At 39.0% G+C, this 21,548-nt stretch overlaps 8 protein-coding genes and 1 non-coding gene across 14 annotated transcripts in view; 4 read left to right on the top strand and 5 right to left on the bottom strand.

The window, feature by feature from the left end:
* On the bottom strand, positions 1,454–2,753 carry LOC104730168 (protein AIG2 A). Its single transcript, XM_010449287.2, has 5 exons — positions 2,577–2,753; positions 2,402–2,474; positions 2,122–2,214; positions 1,962–2,045; positions 1,454–1,874 (listed from the first exon to the last, which is right to left on the bottom strand). Exons 1-5 carry the CDS (start codon positions 2,702–2,704, stop codon positions 1,725–1,727), a joined length of 528 nt encoding a protein of 175 aa, XP_010447589.1. The 5' UTR covers positions 2,705–2,753; the 3' UTR covers positions 1,454–1,724.
* Positions 2,896–5,178, bottom strand: LOC104717065 (proteasome subunit beta type-6). The gene is made up of 8 exons (XM_010449288.2): positions 4,936–5,178; positions 4,689–4,765; positions 4,405–4,460; positions 4,222–4,294; positions 3,669–3,780; positions 3,459–3,532; positions 3,301–3,375; positions 2,896–3,203 (listed from the first exon to the last, which is right to left on the bottom strand). Exons 1-8 carry the CDS (start codon positions 5,036–5,038, stop codon positions 3,072–3,074), a joined length of 702 nt encoding a protein of 233 aa, XP_010447590.1. The 5' UTR covers positions 5,039–5,178; the 3' UTR covers positions 2,896–3,071.
* On the bottom strand, positions 5,449–8,119 carry LOC104730170 (gamma-glutamylcyclotransferase 2-2). Its single transcript, XM_010449289.2, has 9 exons — positions 7,781–8,119; positions 7,067–7,179; positions 6,852–6,928; positions 6,677–6,733; positions 6,540–6,596; positions 6,409–6,449; positions 6,228–6,299; positions 6,047–6,126; positions 5,449–5,833 (listed from the first exon to the last, which is right to left on the bottom strand). The coding sequence occupies exons 2-9, from the start codon at positions 7,173–7,175 to the stop codon at positions 5,643–5,645; spliced, it is 684 nt and encodes a 227-aa protein (XP_010447591.1). The 5' UTR covers positions 7,176–7,179; positions 7,781–8,119; the 3' UTR covers positions 5,449–5,642.
* Positions 8,794–10,686, top strand: LOC104730171 (trihelix transcription factor ASR3-like). 3 transcript variants are annotated; one of them, XM_010449290.2, is made up of 3 exons: positions 8,794–9,151; positions 9,436–9,900; positions 10,105–10,686. In XM_010449290.2, exons 1-3 carry the CDS (start codon positions 9,112–9,114, stop codon positions 10,539–10,541), a joined length of 942 nt encoding a protein of 313 aa, XP_010447592.1. In that variant the 5' UTR covers positions 8,794–9,111; the 3' UTR covers positions 10,542–10,686. The 3 variants fall into 3 exon arrangements, with proteins under 3 accessions (XP_010447592.1, XP_010447593.1, XP_010447594.1); XM_010449291.2 differs by having other exon boundaries at positions 8,794–9,020; XM_010449292.2 differs by having other exon boundaries at positions 8,794–9,020; positions 9,452–9,900.
* TRNAR-ACG lies at positions 10,724–10,796 on the bottom strand. Its single transcript has one exon. It is a non-coding gene; the product is annotated as a tRNA-Arg (tRNA).
* On the top strand, positions 11,464–14,181 carry LOC104730172 (probable LRR receptor-like serine/threonine-protein kinase At4g31250). The gene is made up of 3 exons (XM_010449293.1): positions 11,464–12,167; positions 12,524–13,204; positions 13,282–14,181. Exons 1-3 carry the CDS (start codon positions 11,492–11,494, stop codon positions 13,953–13,955), a joined length of 2,031 nt encoding a protein of 676 aa, XP_010447595.1. The 5' UTR covers positions 11,464–11,491; the 3' UTR covers positions 13,956–14,181.
* LOC104730173 (probable nucleoredoxin 3) lies at positions 14,289–16,675 on the top strand. The gene is made up of 4 exons (XM_010449295.2): positions 14,289–14,660; positions 15,075–15,227; positions 15,320–15,799; positions 15,887–16,675. Exons 2-4 carry the CDS (start codon positions 15,123–15,125, stop codon positions 16,478–16,480), a joined length of 1,179 nt encoding a protein of 392 aa, XP_010447597.1. The 5' UTR covers positions 14,289–14,660; positions 15,075–15,122; the 3' UTR covers positions 16,481–16,675.
* On the top strand, positions 16,989–20,606 carry LOC104730176 (U-box domain-containing protein 35-like). The gene is made up of 9 exons (XM_010449301.1): positions 16,989–17,362; positions 17,457–17,560; positions 17,655–17,776; positions 17,866–18,068; positions 18,170–18,230; positions 18,309–18,606; positions 18,696–18,797; positions 18,882–19,310; positions 19,396–20,606. The coding sequence occupies exons 1-9, from the start codon at positions 17,155–17,157 to the stop codon at positions 20,158–20,160; spliced, it is 2,292 nt and encodes a 763-aa protein (XP_010447603.1). The 5' UTR covers positions 16,989–17,154; the 3' UTR covers positions 20,161–20,606.
* The window catches only part of LOC104730175 (DNA topoisomerase 1), a 9,058-nt gene continuing 8,154 nt past the window's right edge, over positions 20,645–21,548 (bottom strand). For 3 of the 4 annotated variants that reach the window (XM_010449298.2, XM_010449296.2, XM_019233989.1), the window contains exons 21-22: positions 21,190–21,285; positions 20,645–20,982 (exon numbers count right to left, since the gene is read on the bottom strand). In XM_010449298.2, coding sequence (XP_010447600.1) covers positions 20,839–20,982; positions 21,190–21,285 — 240 coding nt within the window. In that variant the 3' untranslated portion in view covers positions 20,645–20,838. Of the gene's footprint in view, positions 20,983–21,189; positions 21,286–21,380; positions 21,447–21,548 lie in introns of all 4 variants that reach the window. The other variant, XM_010449297.2, reaches the window with a different exon arrangement.

Below are 21,548 nucleotides of genomic sequence, written 5' to 3' on the forward strand. Positions count from 1 at the left end.
TTTTTGTTTTTCATTTGCTTGTTACATTAATCCATTCTTCTTCCTCTTCCCCATGTTCCCCCTTTTTCCCTTGGGGATTTGGACTTTGTGTACTATGCAACTTCAATGAGAAAAAGAGTGAGAGATAGAGAGATTTTTGAATAATGGAATGTACAAACGGATCATTGAAACAGACCAAACAATGAAAACCTCTCTGTTTCTTTTTTTTTTCTCTGCCCTAAAGTGAATCATGGAGATAAAGATTCAAACTTCTTGTTCACCAGTAGATCCATTTCTCAACATCTGCATTTGTCCTCTAACTATTAAGTTGAAACCAAGCCCATATCCACCCAAAATGCCAAGTCAACTTAAAAGGATGAACCCACCAGTATTGTGTATTGTGGGTGCAAAGATAAGCATACTTTCCTGGCTACATCGCAAACTCGAGCATCCCAAAAGTTCGATACCCGCTTAACTTACACTTGACCAGTATGCTTTATATGGCAGTTTTAGGTCCCCAATCCAGTCTTGTTACAGAAAAAGCAAAAGGTTCATGTGTCTATATCTATGCATCCTACGTTCTTTCCGGGAACTACCCCCATGTGTATTGATGTTGCAGCTATGCCAATTGTAATTAGAGACTTAAAATAAACTAATAGAGTAACTAACAAGAATTAAAATAGTGTAAAAAGATGAGTACCTACGGCAATGTACTATTTAATCATCAAGTGGAGACTGTGGTTGTTTAACAATTTAGATTAACAACGTACAGTATCCTATGCTTTTACAACCGAAACTAATGCTATAATAAGTATCTTAATTCGTGATTATAATAACAGAATCATAGCATCACAGACACATTTGCTCTAAACTAAGTACCCTTCATTATTGAACTCACATGCAATTAACGATTAATCCCCTAAGAGAGTACGGCACAATCAAAAAGGAATGATCTTGGTATCCTCCCAAAATCAATCAAGATTCAAGAGAGAGATAGAAGGAGATATTCATGGAATGATATGTTTTATGTTCTCTCTCACCTGGATTAAGGGGTGGTCAAAGTCAAAGCTTAAGGAGTGAGATCTGATAAAACGGAAAGGCCACATGACATCTGCACCCTGAGTGAGACTTAGCGCCCATCTAAAGCAATCACCCAATAATAATACATGTGTAATCATCTCCCTGAACCTGATCTCGAGGATACTGTATGGAGTAGTGATTATATGAGCAACTTGAAGGAAGTGCAGGTTATATAAAAAAAGAAACTAGACAGCAAGATCCAGCAAGAAAATTTAACATGAACAAAAGTACAAAACCATAGGCCTCGGAAACTTACACAATTTATTGTGACTGTACCTCCATGACTCATAATTTAGTGCTGCTTGCCTTTAAGTTTAAGTAGATTGGTATTCATAGTTATGAGCTAAAAGACAACTAGAGAAACAATGGAAATGCTTATTTTCTAAGGCATCAATTATCTGTAAGCCCTTTCCCTTATAGGTAAACAAAACAAGAAACAGTCACGCTTCAATGAAAATACAAATCATCTGATTACATGATCATGCAAAGCCCATTCATGTCTAGCTAGTAGCTGCATGCACAAGAGTCATGAACATTCTGTTTTTATTTAAAAATTCCCCAAGAAGCATAGATCCACAATTCTTATTTCAAATGAAGCAATGGCAATCACTTTAATATAACTGCAAGAACCAAAAGTCATAGCAGTTAGATCAGAGAGAGTATCATCAAGAACCCAGAGGTTTCCCATCCTCAGAATCCTGCTTAAAGAACGTTTTGAATGTGTCGATCCTCGTCTTTGCTTCTGGTAATCTCCTATCTTCCAGAAATTTCTTGGTCGCTGTTACGAAACCTTCCTTGTCATGTCGTTTCCATTCCTAACACAGTTTAACATATTATAAAGACTGATACCTTTCACACTCTAAAAGCAATGAGGCAAGCATATATAATAAGAGATATCAAACCTCGAAATCCCATTCTCCATAAAGATCCGGATCATCTTTGTTCTTCCATACATATGTTTCGACTGGCAGCTTCTCTGAAGTATCCTGCAGATGACAAAGGGCATCAAGAGTCCAATATGTACGAAGTGTAGTTGTTCCTATCAAAACATTAATATTATACCGTCAGCACCACTTCCACAGCCTTTCTGTCGTATTCAACATCCTCAAACTCATCTAACATTTTCAGTTCATCATCTGTGATTCCCTTCAGCACCTACAAGAACAAACACATTACAGTACTTCAAATTTCAAATTTCTGATAAACCTCAAAATCAAGAGTTTACACAGCATGACAATTCTCCAAAAAGAACAACGGCCTTAACGTTTCTCTATGGATTTAACTCTATTGTCCTAGTCTACCAATATGTGAACAAATGGAGATCTAGGGATGATAAGTGAACCTTTCCGGTGACTTCTCCGGTACCGTCCGGTAGAATTGTTGGATAAAAGCGGCCTTTGAGTCTAAACCTGTGGCTGAAAATTCTCACAATCTCCGTTAATCAAACATTCCATTGGATCCAAAACAAATGAAAATTAAGACAGATTGGGTGCGAAAGAGATAAAATAGAAACGCACAAGCCGGAGAGTACGGCGGAGACACGGTCAGGGACGCGATTGAGAAGCGCGTTAACGACTTCGGGTTCCTGGAGACTGCCATAGACGAAGAGATCATGAGCAGCTTTCCCTCCTGACAACATACTCATCTTTGCTCTGTTTCTCCGACTCCGTCCAGTTCCTGCGACTGAGACATAGACGAATTTCAAGTGTCCATTGTCCCGCCACGTGTCAAGCACACAAAATGTTGTAATTATTATGTTTTATTTATTTATTTATTTATTTATTCATCATATAAAGTTTGTCTTGTACTCAAAAATCAATTTCGAGAACAGAGGAATTAAAATTAAAACCTCCATAGCCATAAGAAACACGATATCCATTTTAAAAAGACAGATCGGGTCATTACAAAAGAACCTCCAACAGCGTTTAAAGTCTTTTTAAGACACTGGAAACTGTAATGAAAATTATCTAAAATGTTTGCCCACGAGTAAGATAATGATCGATCCTTGCTGATCACATGGCCATTGGTTCAGGACCAGCGGCGTTCAGGATGTCTAAGAGTGAGTTTTGGGGTTCCAATTCCTCGTGCCAAAGCTGCAACTTGTCCCCAGGGTAGAAGTTTCTCGTGACTCCCTCTGAGTTGATCTGTTCAAAAACATCAAAGACAGTTTGTTATCTACGTTCCATTAAAGAGGTTATATAAGTCCCACGTCCGAGAATTTTAGTCAGAGAGGTGACTTACTATGACAGTTCGTACAACGCCTCCACTGGCTCCATCACGGGCGATGGCTAGTGATACCGCCTTCACAACAAGTTGCTGCAAAATACAATAGTAAGGAGCAGTTACAACAAATGGGGTTTGCGAGAGTTTGGCAAAAGCAGAGATATAATGGTAGTTACCTCGGCTTCTTCTTTGGTCATGTCTTCTTTCCAGGCCTGATCAAAGAACCCGTAAAGATAGCTCGAACCAGAGCCTACACAAACACACACAATTCTACTACTTGTTAACAGAAGCCAAGTATTATGTAAGTAAATAGCAATGACAACTGAATCGAATACAGCCACGTTCAAACCAAAAGGTCATAAGACACATAACAATATGGTTTTTACCTCCAATGGCAAATGGTTGCTCCACTACAGTTCCACCAAGTGGAATCCCGTAGATCTTCCCACCCTCATACTTATCCCATCCTCCGACGATGAGACCAGTTTGGAGCATGTTCTGCCCAACAAAGACATACAATGCGTTAGTCAACAATTCATCTCATCAAAACAAGGAATGACCGTACAATAGAATGCATATGTCTTGGAGCACCGCATACAGTAACTTTCTAGATTTCCATTAAAAATGTTCATTCTTCAGAATAGAGGACAACCATTACACCAACACTACGAACAACAAGTGATTTATAAATACTAGCATGCTAGGTTTGAGATGTAACATCAATCTCTCTATAGCACAATTTTTTTCAGCTTCAGTTATAATAAAGCAATATAAAACATAAGCAAGTTGTCATGTATCTCATGGTCAAACTTCCAAACAAAAGTTATCAGTGATTCTGCAGAGCATGTTTCCTCCAACATTCACATTCCCAACTACTATGAGTACAAGTTGGTGGTAAGAAAACCACACGAAACTGCAAGCTTTAAAGCAAACTTGTACCTTGTTATTATAAGCGAGCATCCTGATAAGGTTGGCAGAAACCTTTACAGTTGCAGGCTGCCCCTGCTGAATTCTGCAAACCATAAAAGCAAACGCAATATTTAATCTTCAGATATATATAAGTTAACATTAGTACAAAGTCCGTCTAGTTTCGTAGAATCAAGGCACAAACGAAACACTCACGTATGCTGGTGAAGGAAGTAGCGAACATAGTCAGAGACAACTTGAGAATCAGCAGCCTGCAAAGTGTACAAGAGAAGAGAGCTTGTTGTTATCAGTAAAATGCATCTTTAATAACCAAATAGCAAGTTAATCTTGAACAATAAAACATCCAAGTAAGAAACCCAGCAAGCAAAAGAGTTTCAATAAGAAGTCTAGCGAGCAAAACAGTCACCACAGAATTGGTCAAACAAAAACAAAATTGAAATCCCTAGAAAGATAGATCCAACAAAGCGAGAGGTTAATACCGATCCAGAGCGGCAGACGTAGACATTATCAGTGAGTTGAGTGATCTTATCAGAAGCCCTGTTCGCTACGTACATCCCTGCGCGAGTAATTCATTCAAAAACAGATCCCAATTTCATCAGCTTTCTCAAAATTTCCCAAATAGTAGAATCGATTACAACTTACTCTCCGTTCCAAATTGAAACAGAAAACAAAGCTCAACGAACAGGGAATAAAACCCTAGAAGAGTAGAAAAGGGTGAAATCTAACCGGTGCTGGTACGCGAGTCGGCTCCAAGGACGACACCTCCGTTGTAAGTGACGCCGATGATGGTCGTCCCCATGGAGTGCGGTGCATCGAGATTGAGATCCATCGCTGGAGATATCGAAACTTCTGATTAACGTATCGAATCGCCTGAGTTTGAGAGTTTGAGAGTTTTGCGAGTCAGATTACGGTGATGACTGATGCGAAGAAGAAGCTTGAATAAGAAGAAGAACTAACTGGCTTATACCCCAAGTCGAGCCTCTCTCTTTTTTTTACCTTTAAAAAAAATAAAATAAAATTCGTGATTTACGCAAAAGCCCATGATCTAATTGGTGTCATGGACCTTCCTAATACAAGCCCAATACGTAATAGCCTCAAAGTTGTTTTATTTATTTTTATTTTTCTGTTGCAACTTTTTAAGACACTGACAAGGAGTCATATTTTCACCTACGCGATGTGATCGAGTTTTCTATATGAAAAAAGGTTTTTGTATTCTGTTTTGTTGAAATGTGACTTATATTTGGTTCAATCTTTTTGTTTTTAACATATTCTTATTTTCTTCAAAAGGTGCACAAAGTATACTCGTTAGGACAACACACAAGGCAACAGAGTTCCAAACACACAAAAAGACTAAAACACCTCTCTCTGCTCGGAAAACAAACGACCTGATTTCACTCGTCTCTAAAGCCAATTAAGAAGAAAACGACAATGAGTTATATTGTAGTGGCAACAGCTTCTGGATGATGAGGAAGTATCTGATGAGCCGTGGGGACATTGTTCTTTGACTTGTTAGCTACACGGCTCGCTATTGATTCCTTCACCGGTGACACCTTCTTCGTTGAGGACTCTGCAAGAACCTTCCTCACCTCGTTTGCCAGCTCTATTACATAATCCTCCTCATGCCCTGTTTAAGAACAACAAAAAAATGGCTCAAGGTATCAAAAACAATGTCTCTCTTTAGACTTTGACTCGTAAGAGACTACAAGGGTTGAGCAGACTAAAAGTGATTATCAATGTTCAATTCACGTAAAGACATAAAAAAAACTGTGCAAATGCACACCCCGAGCCCTTAATTATTATTAATCTTGTTGTGGAAGACAAAGGGAGTTGGACTAACCAATGTCGTGCATTGCCTTCTCTAGCAGGAAGAGATAATCTCTGTTGTTACCACATGGTCCATTGGCTGTCGCAATTTGTCTAATGTATACAAAAATCAACATGCTAATGTGAGGACAAGAATCTGGCAAATAAATTGTACAACAGAAGAAGTTGGTCTGGAAGCTATGATAAGTGTTTACCTTGCCATGTCTTCTAATGGCGCAGGCCCAAGGTAATACTTGTTGGAGACCTTGTCTGGAGTAGACGTGAATCTGAAGATTGCAAAAAATGCATCCATGATGAATGACAACACAAAGACTTGTAGAAGAAATGTAAAAGATACTGCGCTATGGATGTGAGAACAGCCTCTAAGTAACTTACACTATCACTCCAGTTACAGCTGGCTTCAGGGGATCATCTTCCTGTGTAAGTTAAGAGAAGAAAATATTCAGGTCAATTAGTAGCATAAGAGAATAGGCTTATTCAATAGATTCAGGCATGTCGTGACTCACCTTGTAAAAGTCTACACATGTCTTGAGATCATATTCACACTCTCTACGTTCCAAGTACTGAAAATAGAATGAGATCAGCACAAAGACCTGAACAATGATAACATCATGCGATCTAGTTTTTAGACGCCAAAACATACCTCCATAGCCAGACGTTCTTTTTCTGGGCCACCGCGGACACAGAATGCAGCACCCCACTGTCAAGAAAAATATTGGATTGTTGGTAAGAAAAGAAGAATGTATGAGTAACTAAGCAAGCCTCAAGAACAGACTCTAAGATTCTTAAATCATATACACGTAAGGATTGCTACTTACGCATATGGCTTCTTCAGCTTTCTCGAGTGTGCAAGTTCTTGCAGGGTGTTCAGGTGTACCTCTATGATCAATGCAAGCTATCAAGCCAAATTAAAACACAGGAGAATTAATCAATTAATCAGTCAATCTTCAATAATGGGAAGAAGAGATAATTCAATTATATAAGCAAGGGGACAAAATTGTTATCTCATCTCAACAAAAGAAATAGTAACTACCAAGATCAAAGACACGTTTATATCCCTTGATGAAACCTAACACTTTCTCATCGTAGTGAAATCCTGGGTTCCACACAAGAGAGCCATAGCCAAATACCCACATCACCATTTTTCTGCAGTTAATAAGGACAAAATATAAGATTAAGACACAAATCAAGATTTTGTGGAGGTAAATGCCAGAGAAAAAAGGACCAACATGTAAAGACAAGATAGGTGCTAAAAACACATGTGAAGCAAACAATTAAGACAAATCACAATGGACCAGTGTTCCAAGTGTTAAATCATCTTTAAACGTCAATAGATAAGCTCAGTTTGTTCTCTTCAGGACAGCTCAGAAAAACCAAAGACCCAAATGTTTTATTATTTTTTGTCTTTCAATTTGCAAAGAGATGGAATTTTTCTATGCAAGCTTATGAGATTTCAGTTTTCTATTGCAGGTGAAACCGTAAAAGAAAGACATGAATCACCAAACATTTGGAACAAAGACAAAACCCAGTTAGTAAACATGTGTTCCCAAATTATAGAAAGAAGGGGAAAAAGGGATTGACTTTTTGTCTATTCAGATTTGGTGCAATAATCATATAATCAAAACAGAACAGTAAGAACATTTCCTTGGATTTCAATCAATAAACATAAACACCACACAGAGAAGATGGCAACAGAAGCTACCTAAACCAAAATGCGGAATAAAGAATAAAAATCAAAACTTTTTACCCTGGAGCACGATCTGGCGTGAAGAGAGAAATCAATCCCACCGTGAGACAAAGATCTCCTCTTTTAGTTAGACTAGATAATCCGAGAAAAGCTGAGAAACTCGTGGGAGGAGGAGGAAGAGAGATTACAGAGAAAAGGTCGAAGGAACGACGTCGTATTCAGGTTCGTACGGAGCTGGTAATGGTAATGAGACCACTCAGCTCCTTTCTCCTTCCTTCTCTCTCTCTGAGACTCTTCCTCTCTACTGCTTCCCTAGATATGTATTCTAATGAGGAGGAGGAGGAGGAGGCGATGTGTGGGAAGAAGAGCATTTATAGAAAGAGAGATGGAGAGACCGAACCGTATGTAATGTTCATGCCACGCATGTTTTTTTTTTAGTTCTTCAGACTTTTTTGTCTGTTCCGTTTTCCATTCGTCACGTGACTGGCCGGTGAAGACGCTTGTTTCTGGCCTTTCCCCAAACAAAAAAAATAATTATCCTCTAAATAAGGGAATCTAATTCTACTGAAATTGATTTTTTTTTTTGTTTTGGAAACTCATTACTAGTATACAAAATCTACAAAAAAAAAAATTCCTAATATAAATCGAAACGAAAAGGAAAAACATTATGAAGCCAAAGAGATAATTTTGGATGCTAATTAATTTCTAAACATTATAAGTCAACAGTTTGAAGACAAAATTGATTAAAAATTTAAAAAATTTCTAAGCTAATTTTAAACGTATTTTGTAGAAACTTGATCGTTGAGGGAACAAAGTGTGAAAATGTATTTGTTACACAAAGGCATATACATACATTAATATTACCAACGTCACTATACATAAAACAAATACTATAATATGTTTGGGGCTTAGACTAAATAACTAATTTATTAAACATCTTTTCATGACTGTTTGTTCGCAAATCACGCCATTTAACAGATTCCGAGGAGGCAAATTCTAAAATATCTTTCAAACGGAAATTGTCAGATATGGATCAAATTATCTTCCAGGTGAAACCCTCTGAACACTGCAGAGGTTCTTGTGTTGACTTTCTCCGTCAAACAATATGACTATCATCATAGTTTGGGCCGAAGTCAAAATTGATAATATATAGTTTGGGCCGAAAAATCAAAATAAAAATATTTGGGCCTGTTGACAAGATACAACATGATATTTTGCATCGGCTTCACTTAATTCAGATATCATCGAACTCTGTTCGTCGTCTTCTACTGCCGTCGACGTGTCAGTTTCCGACGATCTGGTAATTGCTCAAACTCTCAAATCATCTCTCTCTCTGTTGAATTTTTTTATTTTTGATACTCATTCTTTGGCCAGTTTTGAGTAATCCTCGTATGCATCTGGATTCTTGTTTCGAATTTCGTGTCAGATTTCGTATGCTCAAATCTCACTCAAGTTTGTTTTATTCTTCAATGTTGATAAAAAATCTAGCTGCAATTTTGGGGATTTTGTATGTGTTTAGTTCCTGAATTGACGTGAATTCACATTGTTTATTTGTTTAAGGTCCGATCTAGTTTCACTACTATATAAATAATTTTGGTCATTGTTCAATTTGGCAAAGAGTGTTTAATGTTTCAAATTACAATTTTTTGTTGTAGTTAAATGTGTGTAGCTGAATGATTATATATATTTACAAGGTTAACCAACCAAATTTGCAGTGAGCTTTTGTTATAGGATGGATGAAGGAACTTCAGGTTCACGGAGATTGAGGTCTCAAGTTGCTCCAGACTGGACAGTCAAAGAGTGTCTGATACTCGTGAATGAGATTGCTGCTGTTGAATCAGATTGTTCTAATGCTTTGTCCAGCTTCCAGAAATGGACGATGATCTCAGAGAACTGTAACGCTTTGGATGTACGCAGAACTCTCAACCAATGCAGGAGGAAATGGGATTCTTTGTTGTCTGATTACAATCTGATCAAGCAGTGGGAATCACGGTACCAAGGCAGTGCTCGTTCTTATTGGTCTCTTAGTGTTGAGAAGAGGAAGTTACTGAATCTCCCGGGGACTGTGGATAACGAGATTTTTGAAGCTGTCAGTGCTGTTGTGATGATCCAAGATGACAAAGCTGGAACTGAGTCTGATAGTGATCCGGAAGAGGATGATGTTGTTGATATCACTGCAGGTACATCACACTATTCTTCTCTTGCCTTTTTTATAAATTATTAAGAACAAATAGCACATAGACAGACTTCATTTGTAGTCAGTCACTATCTTTATGGTAAATAGAGGTGCATAAATGTGAACTGCTGCATTTGATGTTACACGGATCAGTCATCACAGACACTCTTTGCTAACCCCTCGGAATCACTTTGGCTGTGAAACTCAGCTTATGTAGGATCAAAAAGATCAAGACAGCGAGCAACGGTTACCAAGGAGATCCCGCCACAGAAGACAAAGATACAAGAGCCACGGAGATACAGAGTCCAGGAATACACTCAACAGAAACCTACAAAAGCAGCGCATCCCCATCAGAACAAAACCATGGAGGAGAAGAAGAAGAAGCCGGCGGAAGAAATATCAACAGATGAAGAAGAGGAGGAACCAATGAACATAGAAGAGGATGTAGAAGTGACGGAAGCGAAGCTTAGTTATAAAATCGACTTGATACATGCGATAGTCGGGAGGAATCTAGCAAAGGACAATGAAACAGGGGATGATATTAGTATCAAGGACAAGTTGAAGTATGTGAAACAGCAAGGAGACGAGCTTATTGCTTGTCTGAGTGAAATTGTTAAAACCCTTGGTAGGCTCCGTGAAGTTTAATCCAAGTGAATAACATTCAGCTGTAAAAATGTTAAGGCATTTGCCTATTTGGAGCTGATCTACTCGTAATATAGTTTGGAGTAAATGAAAAAGCTGGTACTATAAATCTGGCAGTGTTGTAGTGAATGAAAACGCTGGTACTGTACTATAATCTGGCAGAAATTAGAGTAAAAAAATTTCATCGACTCCACTGGGGATCGAACCCAGAGTCTCTGGTTTCGTAGACCAGCGCCTTATCCATTGGGCCATGGAGTCTTGATATGCTTAGGGACTAGGAATGAGTTTTTTATACAGTTTTGTTCTAGTTGGAACCATTTCAAAACAAATTAATAAACCAAAACAAAATTGCATGAATTTTGAAGCCATGCATATATATATGGATATAGTTTATGTATCTTAAAGAAAATCCATTAAAGTACACTATTTTTTGGATTGAGTGTATATATATAACAATATTTTAGACTACTTAATAGAAAAATTATCAACTAGTGATATTAGCTCAATAAATAATGTGGAATGGCAATATATTTGAATTTCATAAAATTTGTACAATGTTTTTTTTGACAACACTTCCATGTTATATTATTAAAACATTTATTACAAAAAAAACAAGTAATTTAATTCAAGAATTTGAATTTATAAATCTAGTACAAAAGTCAAATACACGGGCATACGAAACACACGTAATCAAGTTAGATAATATCATAATATTAGTACAAAATCGTATGAGTGAACACCATGGAAAAGCTTACACAGGCGTACTTGGTTCCACGTTGTAGGCGAAAACGATTGTGTGCTTGACCTTTGCTGTCATTTCACCATCAGCCGTCCTTCCATCCTTCTTCCGGCAAAAAAACTCATCTCATTTTACCAATCCAATGAAACAGTTTCGGACATATAAATCTTAACACTTCTTCTCAAACCCCAAAATTTCGATATTTTTCATAGAAATGACCCGTGATGACAAGTTCTCGACCGTATACTCTCTGCTATTAATCGCCGTCTGCTGCTTCGCCGTTACTACTACATCCGGTGAGGGTGACGCTGATGCTCTTTTGAAGTTCAAGTCATCTCTCGTCAACGCCACAGCACTCGGCAGATGGGACTCCAGCGAACCACCTTGCTCCGGAGCAAAAGGAAGCAACTCTAAATGGAAAGGAGTGATGTGTTCGAACGGCTCAGTTTTCGCTATCCGTCTCGAGAACATGAGCCTCTCCGGGGAGCTTGACGTACAGGCTCTCGGGTCAATACGTGGTCTCAGGAGCGTCAGCTTTATGCGTAACCATTTCGAAGGAAAGATGCCACGTGGACTCAATGGACTTGTCTCGCTTGTGCATCTTTACCTCGCGCATAACCGGTTCTCTGGCGAGGTAGACGGTGATTTGTTCGATGGAATGAAGTCTTTGGTGAAGGTTCATCTTGAAGGAAACATGTTTTCCGGTGAGGTTCCCAAGTCGTTAGGGAAATTGCCGAAGCTTACTGAGCTGAATCTTGAGAACAACATGTTCACCGGGAAACTACCGGCGTTTAAACAGAAGAATCTCGCTACCGTTAACGTTGCTAATAATCGATTAGAAGGTCGGATTCCGTTTACTCTCGGCCTCATGAATCCTACATTCTTCTCAGGTGATCATCATCTTCATTTCTGTGTTACTTTTTCTTTGATTAATTAACATGATCATCTTTCACGGCGATGATTTTTTAAGCCTAATTAATTTAAGAAGTAACTTAATCTAATTATCACAATCCATGGGAGATTTTGAACTGATTGGTTTTGTTTGGAGTCTTTTGTGAGTAGTGAGCACGTTTAGTTTTGCATGTAAAAAGGTTACAATATGGAATTATTGCTTCTTTTGACGTCCTTAAAAAAATGATTTTATTAAATTAACAAAAATAATTCGAATTAAATTATTAATGGGCCTAAAAAGAAATGGGCTACGTAAGATGTTTAATTCTAAAAGTGGGTTGGGCCTAAAAAACAGGAAACAAGGGGCTGTGTGGAGCGCCTTTGCTTCCGTGCAGATACACTCGTCCGCCGTTCTTCACCGTGTTTCTCCTTGCCCTCACCGTCCTCGCCGTCATCGTCCTCATTACTGTTTTCTGTTCCGTTTGCATTCTCAGCCGCCGTCAAGGCAAAAACCAAGACCAAAGCCACGGCCACGTCCACGTTCACCCCCCAGTCTACGGACAAACCGAGCAACAATACAGTGAGAAGAGCTCTCAGGACTCCAAAGTCTACAGGAAGCTAGCCAACGAAGCTGTGCAGCGAGATTCAACAGCAACATCAGGAGCGTTATCAGTCGGAACTCAGTCTGCGGAAGAAGACAAGAGAGGAGGAGATCAACGGAAGCTACATTTCGTCAGGAATGATCAAGAGAAGTTCACGCTTCAGGATATGCTCCGAGCGTCGGCGGAGGTTCTCGGAAGCGGCGGATTTGGATCGTCGTATAAGGCGGCTTTATCGAGTGGACGTGCGGTGGTTGTGAAACGGTTTAGGTTTATGAGTAATATCGGGAGAGAGGAGTTTTACGATCATATGAAGAAGATTGGAAGATTGTCTCACCCTAATCTTCTTCCTTTGGTATCTTTCTATTATAGGAAAGAAGAGAAGCTTCTCGTTACTAATTACATTCCTAATGGAAGCCTCGCTAATCTCCTCCATGGTATAAAAATTGAAACTTTACTCTGTTTTGTTTGGTTGTTTGTTCATCTTTCATCTGATGATTGATTTGTTTTGCAGCTAATCGAACACCAGATCAAGTGGTTTTGGATTGGCCGATTCGGTTTAAGATTGTAAGAGGAGTTACAAGAGGGTTGGCTTATCTCTATAGAGTGTTTCCTGATCTGAATCTTCCTCATGGCCATCTCAAATCATCCAATGTGTTGCTTGACCATAACTTCGAGCCTCTCTTAACGGATTACGCACTTGTGCCGGTGGTGAATAGGGATCAGTCACAGCAGTTCATGGTGGCTTACAAAGCACCTGAGTTCACTCAGCAGGATCGGACTTCGAGGAGGTCTGATGTGTGGAGCCTTGGAATCTTGATTCTTGAGATTCTGACAGGGAAGTTTCCTGCGAATTATCTCAGGCAAGGGAAAGGTGCTGATGATGAGTTAGCTGCTTGGGTTGAGTCTGTAGCGAGAACGGAGTGGACAGCTGATGTGTTTGATAAGGAGATGAAAGCAGGGAAAGAACATGAAGCACAAATGTTGAAGCTGCTCAAGATTGGGTTGAGATGTTGTGATTGGGATATTGAGAAGAGGATTGAGATTCACGAGGCTGTTGATCGAATAGAAGAGGTTGATAGAGATGCAAGTGGAGGTCAAGAGAGTGTTCGATCTTCATACGTTACTGCTAGTGAAGGTGATCATCGTTCTTCAAGAGCTATGACTGGGGAGTTCCCGCTCATGTAACAGCTTCAAACTGAAAAGGCAACTAGTCTTCTTCTTCATCTAATTCTTGTTTTCTTGATATTTGTTGAGCAAAGTATGTGTCTTTGTTTGTAGGTAAAGACAATTACCCCTTCTTTTTTTATTTATTGCCAGGGTTATTCGCATTCAATTCTTTTTTTGTTTTCATAGTTTTATCAGATATGATTGATGAGTTAAGTAAGCTGTAAGCTTCAAGCTTTTGTTCTTTTGTTGATTTGTTTTCAGCTCTTTTTTCCCATTTTGTGAATATTATATTCGTGCACCTATTTTGTTATCATCCAGACGCAAAAGAATGTCTTTTAGTCCATTTCTTCTTCAACTTGTCCACTTTCTGATGCAGTGTAGAGATAAGCAAGAATATAAAATTAATGGTTTTCACATGCTTGTTGCTTTAGATATTGGGTAACCTTGTAGATGGTATATTCTTTTGAGGATATTTTGATTTACTTTTGCTAGTTCGTTTGATAGAGACCTTAATAAAGTTTATATCTTTTTTATTTTATTTTCTATCTATATTTCCTTGTCCCCATTTTTTCTTTATCCCCTTTTCTTGGAATTTACAAGCTTAATCAACCGAGAGGAAAAAGATCTGCGTAGAAATCTTGTTACAATCTACTCTGTATTGAAATTACTTTCTGTTTAGTTTTCCTCGTATCAAAGGTTATACCACGATCTCTCTGGTATCAGGTATGTTGAGTTTCGTTTGTTCAACAGGTGGTCGTCTGATATAGTTCATAGTCTGTAAAACCTGTTATAAATAGTCTGTGTTTCAGTTTTTGTTTTCAGTTGTATGTTCCTTCCAACTTTTGTTTCTGGGTTTCTAATGTTTGAAACTCGTCTTGATATAACTGTATGTTTGATCATCTCATATGTTCATGATGATGGACTTTAGGGTTTTGTAATCCAGAAAAAAATAACTCAGGTTTAACTGTAGAGCTGTGTAGAACATCTCAGTCTTCACGAGTATTACTTAATTACAACGCACATGCTCATTTCTTTAGAAGCTTTTCGAGTTGGAATTTGCTTGAGCCGTTTTTGATAACATGTACTCCTACAATAAGGCCAAGGGACCTGTTCTTGATGATTCTCGTATTGGTTTAGATTTCTGAGCAGAAGCAGTATAAAGAGCATAGTGGTGTTGCAGTTTAAATGGCAGTATCAACTGATTACAAAGTTAGGTTTCCTGAAAGTGATGATCTTTACTCTATACTAGCAACTGAAGGGATTGAGTTCCTTTTGTCGCATAGTGGAGAGGTACCGCTTATGCTCTCTCGTTATTAAATCGTAATATATTTTGATATATTGGTCTGGTCCTTCATACTAAACTAAAAGATCATTTCAATCAGGTGCCGTTGGAGTATCTTCATGGGAAGACGATTTGTCTCTTCTTCTCTGCAAACTGGTGCAGGCCTTGCAAGGACTTCACTCCAGAGCTGGTAAAACTCTACGAAAATCTTCAGAATCGAGGAGAAGAACTCGAGATCATCTTTGTCTCATTTGATCATGATATGACTTTATTCTATGAACACTTCTGGTGCATGCCATGGCTCGCAGTTCCTTTCAATTTAAGTGTACTCAACAAATTAAGGGACAAGTACAGAATTTCTCGTATCCCGTCACTGGTTCCTCTATATTCAGATGATATCTTAGTCGCTGAGGATGTAATTGGTCTAGTAGAAGACTATGGTCCTGAGGCATTTCCTTTTACTAAAAAGAGAAAAGAAGAACTCAAAGCCATCGATGACTCCAAACGCGTTGGAGGACAGTTGGAGAAACTCCTTACACACGAGTCCCGAAATTACGTTGTTTCCAGAAATGGAAGTAAGGTAAGAAAAACTGACTTGTAGACTTCAAATGTCTGGTCTGATCAAAATGATCCAATATGATTATGTATGTCTTTGAATATTATGCAGGTGCTAGTTTCTAAACTTGTGGGCAAGACCATAGGGTTGTACTTTGGTGCACACTGGTGTCCGCCTTTTCGATCTTTCACTTCTCAGCTCATAGATGTGTACAATGAGCTTGCGACCACAGAAAAAGGCTCCTTTGAAGTCATCTTAATTTCAACAGACAGAGACTCGAGAGAGTTTAACATCAACATGACCAACATGCCATGGCTTGCAATACCTTATGAGGACAGAACAAGACAAGATCTTTGTAGAATCTTCAACATCAAACTCATACCTGCATTGGTCATCATAGGACCGGAAGAGAAAACGGTGACCACAAACGCGAGAGAGATGGTATCGTTGTATGGATCCAGGAGTTTTCCGTTCACAGAATCAAGGATTCTTGAGTTAAAAGATTCTTTGAAGAAAGAAGGTGATTCGTTTCCAAAGAAAGTGAAAGATAAGAAGCATGAACATGAGCTAAAGCTGGATATGGCGAAAGCGTATGTGTGTGATTTCTGTAAGGAGCAAGGTAGGTTTTGGGCGTTTTCTTGCGATGCTTGTGATTATGATCTTCATCCTACATGCGTGGAAGAACAAGAAGCATCGTTGGTTTAGCAAAAGAGATAGTCGTCGAGATTTGTCTGAATGACTTATAGTTTGTAATATTAGTAAACACAAAGAAGATTTGATATGTTCTGAAAGTCAATAGACACCACCTACTATCTTCTTCATTTTTGTTGTTGTTGTTGTCAAGCAAAACTCAAAAACAGAGTTAGGAATTTACTAGAATCAATATTATTTGTAATTGTATGTTCTTTTTGTACAATTTATTCCGTTTTTTGACAATAGTAATATCTATATTTACATTAGTATAGATTGAAAAATAAAGTCTTAATTTTTCAAACAAAAGTCAAATTATATAATTTTCATTTGCATGTAATCTAACTTTTTAGTAACATCTTCTAGATTGTTGCGTGCAAAGAAAAGAAGCTGTTTGTGGGTAAACTATATAACATATTTGACGTGAAATGTGAGTAAAGAGAGGCGAGGAAGAAGGAGAGGCACTCAAAACAGAGAGAAAGAGAGAGAGAGAAGCAGAGTCAATGGATTTTTATAGAAACCTCTCTCTCTCTCTCATCTTCATTCCCCTTTCCCTTCCTACCAATATTACAGACCAAGAACAATCAAACGGATCTTCTTAGAAAGGAGACAACACCCAACAACTTAAAGAAAACAGACCCATATATTTTGTCCATTGACATCTCTCTGAGTAGTGCTCTTCGATTAGGATGGCGAAGAACAGGAGGGACAGAGACGGAGGATTTGGCACTGATGGAGTGGTTGCTGTGGCTATCGACAGAGACAAAAACAGCCAAACTGCTCTGAAATGGGCTGTTGATAATTTGTTGCAGAAAGGCCAAACCGTCGTCCTCGTACATGTCAAGCCTCGGGGTTCCTCTTTATCTTCAAACCCTTCTATTAACTCAAACTCTGCTAGTAAAAACCTATATCTTCTCTGTTTCTGGTTCCTTATGCTTCTTTTATGTGTCTTGTTTCCTTTCTCGGTAACTGATGGGTTTGTCTCTTTCAGAAATGAGCCAAACAAATGGTGATTCCTCATTGGTGTGTGGGGAACCAGAAGGCTCTTATAAACAGTTGTTCCTTCCCTTTCGTTGCCTCTGTTCACGTAAAGATGTGAGTCTCTAATCTTATGTAATATAAGACAAGAGACAAATTTAACTCCGCTCTGTCTCTTATTATGTGCTTTCTTGAAATGGAACTTGTTCAGATACAATGCAAAGATGTGTTATTGGAGGAATCAGATGTGGCGAAAGCTTTAGTCGAATATGCAAATCAGGTCGTCATTGAGGTGTTGGTGGTTGGTTCCTCCTCAAAAGGTGGCTTTCTCAGGTGTGTTTAATCTATTCTCTTTGCTGTGAAATCTTTTGACCAGAAATGGTGGATCAGATGTCAAAACTTGGGTCTTATTGACTCTGCAGGTTCAACAAACCTTTGGATATTCCAGGAACCATCACGAAGACTGCACCTGATTTTTGCACGGTTTATGTTATAACCAAAGGAAAGCTTTCAACAAAGAAAACAGCTTCTCGTGCTGCGCCCTCTGTTTCTCCATTACGCATGCAGCTTCAACAGGCTAGCTTAAAGCCACATCCACCGTTGCCTGCACCAACTAACACAAGAGGTTTACAAACAAAATAAGCTTTTTTAAGCGTTTCTTTCACTTTCACTTTCACTAATACTGAAAATTTTCTGACTTTATTAATATATTTTGGTATCCGGTAGCTGAGAGACAGTCATTTGAGTCGCATCGCAGATCCCTTGACGATCAATCAGATTCCTCCAGGTGCATATCACTCTTGTTTTTCATTTGACACGCTCAGGGAATCATGACTTAGACGATGAAAGTTCTTGGTTGAAACAGGCCACCATACACTAGACGAGGCTTGAATGGGAGATCATATGGAGACCTATCAATCCTGGATTCTGACCTATCCTTCAACAGCTCTGGAAGACCAAGCATTGAGCGCACCTCTCTTTCTTTGTATGACAATCAGGATCCAAACCGCACTCCTCCAAGGCTATCAAATTTCTCAGACGTAGACTATGGTAGCTTTGAGTCGATGACAATTGGACGGAGGTCAATGGATATAAGCTCACCAAATGCTTTCTCAACAGGCTCGTTTGAGAATGAAAGTTTTTCATCGGCTTCACAAGGAGTGGTAAGACTAATCTATGAATCTCTTTTTTTCGGGTTACTTACTAGGAACTGCTAGATGCAAGAGGTTTTATGGCTGAGATTTGTAACCAGGATGATGTAGAGGCTGAGATGAGGAGGCTTAAACTGGAGCTGAAACAAACAATGGAAATGTACAGTACAGCTTGCAAGGAAGCTCTCACAGCAAAACATAAGGTATAATAGTTTGAGTAGTGTTGCATCATTTTAGTTTCTCAGTTCCTACAATAAGGATTCAAAAGCGAATTGTTGAACCTGCAGGCAACAGAGCTTCAACGCTGGAAGTTAGAAGAAGAACGGAAATTCGAAGAGGCAAAGATTGCAGAGGAAGCTGCATTAGCCATTGCCGAGAAGGAAAAAGCAAAGTCCAAAGCAGCAATGGAAGCTGCTGAAGCAGCTCAGAGGATTGCTGAGATCGAGTCCCGAAAGAGAGTCAATGCAGAAATGAAAGCTCTCAAGGAATCAGAGGCAAGAACAAAAGCCGTGAATGCTTTAGCAAAATCAGAAGTCAGATACAGAAAGTACTCCATCGAGGAGATTGAAGATGCAACCGAGTTCTTTGATGACAAGTACAAGATCGGAGAAGGCGGTTATGGACCTGTCTACAAGTGCTATCTGGATCACACACCTGTGGCTGTGAAAGCTTTGCGCCCAGATGCAGCTCAAGGCAGGTCACAGTTTCAGCAAGAGGTGAAGTCTCTGAAAATTTTTTAACCCCTCAGGCTCATTCTTGGTATCTGACTTTAATCAAGTGCTCTTTATCAATTAAACACAGGTTGAAGTGTTAAGCAGCATGAGGCACCCTAACATGGTTCTTCTGCTTGGAGCATGCCCCGAATGTGGATGCTTAGTGTATGAGTTCATGGCTAATGGGAGTTTAGAAGACCGTCTTTTCAGACAAGGAGACAGCCCGGCCCTCTCTTGGCAAACAAGATTCAGAATTGCAGCAGAGATCGGCACTGTACTGTTGTTCCTCCACCAGACTAAACCAGAACCATTGGTTCACCGTGATCTCAAACCAGCAAATATCTTACTAGACCGCAACTTTGTCAGCAAGGTTGCTGATGTTGGCTTGGCTAGGCTGGTCCCTGCATCTGTCGCAAACACCGTGACACAATACCGCATGACATCAACTGCTGGCACGTTTTGCTATATCGACCCAGAGTATCAGCAGACGGGTATGCTGGGTGTGAAATCTGATATTTACTCGCTAGGCATTATGTTTCTGCAGTTAATAACAGCAAAACCACCTATGGGTCTAACTCATTATGTCGAAAGAGCCCTCGAGAAAGGGAATTTAAAAGATTTGCTCGATCCTGCTGTGTCTGATTGGCCTCTTGAAGACACGACAGAGTTTGCCAAGTTGGCTCTCAAATGCGCAGAGATAAGGCGTAAAGACAGACCTGATCTTTCCAAAGTTATCTTGCCAGAGCTCAACAGATTACGAGTGCTTGCTGAAGAATCAACCCAGTCTGCAGTAGTCATTAACAGCCCCGGACCAACCCCCACCGTTAGTCAAACTTCTTCCCCCAAGTTGTGAGAACTGATAAACCAATAATAAGATATGCATTCCAAACTCGAATCCATTTACTCAAACTCGCCTTCTTCTCCAATATCCGTTTGCAGGAATAGATGAATGGTGCTTCTGTCACCAGGCCTCGGTAACCCCCGAAGTCTCACGTTTTGTTGTGACTGACATACTGATCTGCACAAGAAAAGAGGATTCAATATTGCAGTAATCCATGTGTCAATTGCAATCAGTAATCCATGTGTCCACCTGAAGTTACACCTAACCTTAAAAGGTATACATGCTAATAAAACGCCCAAGTAAATTTGCATGCTCACTGTATAATATACTAGTGTCTTTCCCTCGTAGAAAATGTTTAGATTGTACAAATGATTATAGTTAACTTACCATCTAGCTCAGGATTGAGGAAATTCAATGATGAAACTTTTTTTTTCCTGCAACTTCTCTAATATAAAAGCCAACTTCTATAACACAAAATACCAAACTTCCATAATCATAAACGAATGGATACTTTTATATCATTAATATATGTGTAATGATTTTACATCAATGTCCAATCTTTTCTGTTACCATTATTACTCTGATTACCCAAAAGAATAAAATAGTCTTCGTCAAAGCTAATGCTCTTCTCCATCCATGTAAAGCTCACGAACCAATTGTTTATTCGCATGCGGCACGCTGTGGATTAGATTAGATCGCTTCCACAACTTCTTCATCTCCTTTCTCTTCGTCAGACGGGATACTCTTATTAAGTGGTCTGCCACTCTTTCTTGCATTTTTGCCATTCAAGAGCTTTATTGCTTTCTCTAAAGTAACATCACCTGGTTCCACGTTCTGCGAAGTACCAAGTTATCCTCAATGAAAATGACAAAGCTTTAACTCATTTCATAACATAGAAAAACAATAGATCCTAGCATATTGTGGATACCTTATATCCATATCAATATAGCACCAACATCTCCTAATAAATACTCCTCTTAATCTCTTATTCTACCTATATCATACTCTAAGAAGGTATCATACAACAGTAAACAACTATACCTTTGGAACAGTAGCCATCGTGCGGCGATGTTTAACAGTAAAACCTGATTTACTAAGCCTCAACTGCACAAGCTGTCCATCGTCAGGGTGGGTTCCCTGGTCAAAAATCACACACCAAGTCGTCAGCACTTCAAAATGTTGAAATAGCCCAGCTAGAAATGCAATAATTTTAACCTTTATATTAGTCTTACCAGTGTCAGAGGATAGCGTAATAATTCAAGAGCATTTTCAAGCGTAATGGAGTCTAAATCCTTAATCTGAAAATAAGGTTGCAGGAGAAATATCAGTTAAAAAAGGTAAGCATTAACCAGGACATAAATGGAACACATATGCGCACTGGACGTGTAATCAATATGGCT

This window comes from Camelina sativa, chromosome 12 (assembly GCF_000633955.1).
Source record: "Camelina sativa cultivar DH55 chromosome 12, Cs, whole genome shotgun sequence".
Taxonomy (NCBI): Eukaryota; Viridiplantae; Streptophyta; class Magnoliopsida; order Brassicales; family Brassicaceae; genus Camelina; species Camelina sativa.

Bases quoted from the DNA above. Each gene is read 5' to 3' on its own strand.
- LOC104730170 (XM_010449289.2), bottom strand. From the start codon at position 7,175: ATGGTGATGTGGGTATTTGGCTATGGCTCTCTTGTGTGGAACCCAGGA. The intron at 6,597-6,676 runs GTATGTTTTGGC...TTCTATTTTCAG, and splicing joins AAGAACGTCTGGCTATGGAG to TACTTGGAACGTAGAGAGTG. The intron at 5,834-6,046 runs GTTAGTCCAACT...GTTCTTAAACAG, and splicing joins GAAGGCAATGCACGACATTG to GGCATGAGGAGGATTATGTA.
- LOC104730172 (XM_010449293.1), top strand. From the start codon at position 11,492: ATGACCCGTGATGACAAGTTCTCGACCGTATACTCTCTGCTATTAATC. The intron at 12,168-12,523 runs GTGATCATCATC...CCTAAAAAACAG, and splicing joins GAATCCTACATTCTTCTCAG to GAAACAAGGGGCTGTGTGGA. The intron at 13,205-13,281 runs GTATAAAAATTG...TTTGTTTTGCAG, and splicing joins CCTCGCTAATCTCCTCCATG to CTAATCGAACACCAGATCAA.
- LOC104717065 (XM_010449288.2), bottom strand. From the start codon at position 5,038: ATGGATCTCAATCTCGATGCACCGCACTCCATGGGGACGACCATCATC. The intron at 4,461-4,688 runs GTATTAACCTCT...TACACTTTGCAG, and splicing joins ACGTCTGCCGCTCTGGATCG to GCTGCTGATTCTCAAGTTGT. The intron at 3,204-3,300 runs GTAAGTCACCTC...GTTTTTGAACAG, and splicing joins GCGTTGTACGAACTGTCATA to ATCAACTCAGAGGGAGTCAC.
- LOC104730173 (XM_010449295.2), top strand. From the start codon at position 15,123: ATGGCAGTATCAACTGATTACAAAGTTAGGTTTCCTGAAAGTGATGAT. The intron at 15,228-15,319 runs GTACCGCTTATG...CATTTCAATCAG, and splicing joins TTTTGTCGCATAGTGGAGAG to GTGCCGTTGGAGTATCTTCA. The intron at 15,800-15,886 runs GTAAGAAAAACT...AATATTATGCAG, and splicing joins TTTCCAGAAATGGAAGTAAG to GTGCTAGTTTCTAAACTTGT.
- LOC104730168 (XM_010449287.2), bottom strand. From the start codon at position 2,704: ATGAGTATGTTGTCAGGAGGGAAAGCTGCTCATGATCTCTTCGTCTAT. The intron at 2,215-2,401 runs GTTCACTTATCA...TTGTTCTTGTAG, and splicing joins CCGGAGAAGTCACCGGAAAG to GTGCTGAAGGGAATCACAGA. The intron at 1,875-1,961 runs GTTTGATATCTC...AAACTGTGTTAG, and splicing joins ATGGAGAATGGGATTTCGAG to GAATGGAAACGACATGACAA.
- LOC104730171 (XM_010449290.2), top strand. From the start codon at position 9,112: ATGCATCTGGATTCTTGTTTCGAATTTCGTGTCAGATTTC. The intron at 9,152-9,435 runs GTATGCTCAAAT...CCAAATTTGCAG, and splicing joins CGAATTTCGTGTCAGATTTC to TGAGCTTTTGTTATAGGATG. The intron at 9,901-10,104 runs GTACATCACACT...TGTGAAACTCAG, and splicing joins TGTTGTTGATATCACTGCAG to CTTATGTAGGATCAAAAAGA.
- LOC104730176 (XM_010449301.1), top strand. From the start codon at position 17,155: ATGGCGAAGAACAGGAGGGACAGAGACGGAGGATTTGGCACTGATGGA. The intron at 17,363-17,456 runs GTAAAAACCTAT...TGTCTCTTTCAG, and splicing joins TATTAACTCAAACTCTGCTA to AAATGAGCCAAACAAATGGT. The intron at 17,561-17,654 runs GTGAGTCTCTAA...GAACTTGTTCAG, and splicing joins GCCTCTGTTCACGTAAAGAT to ATACAATGCAAAGATGTGTT.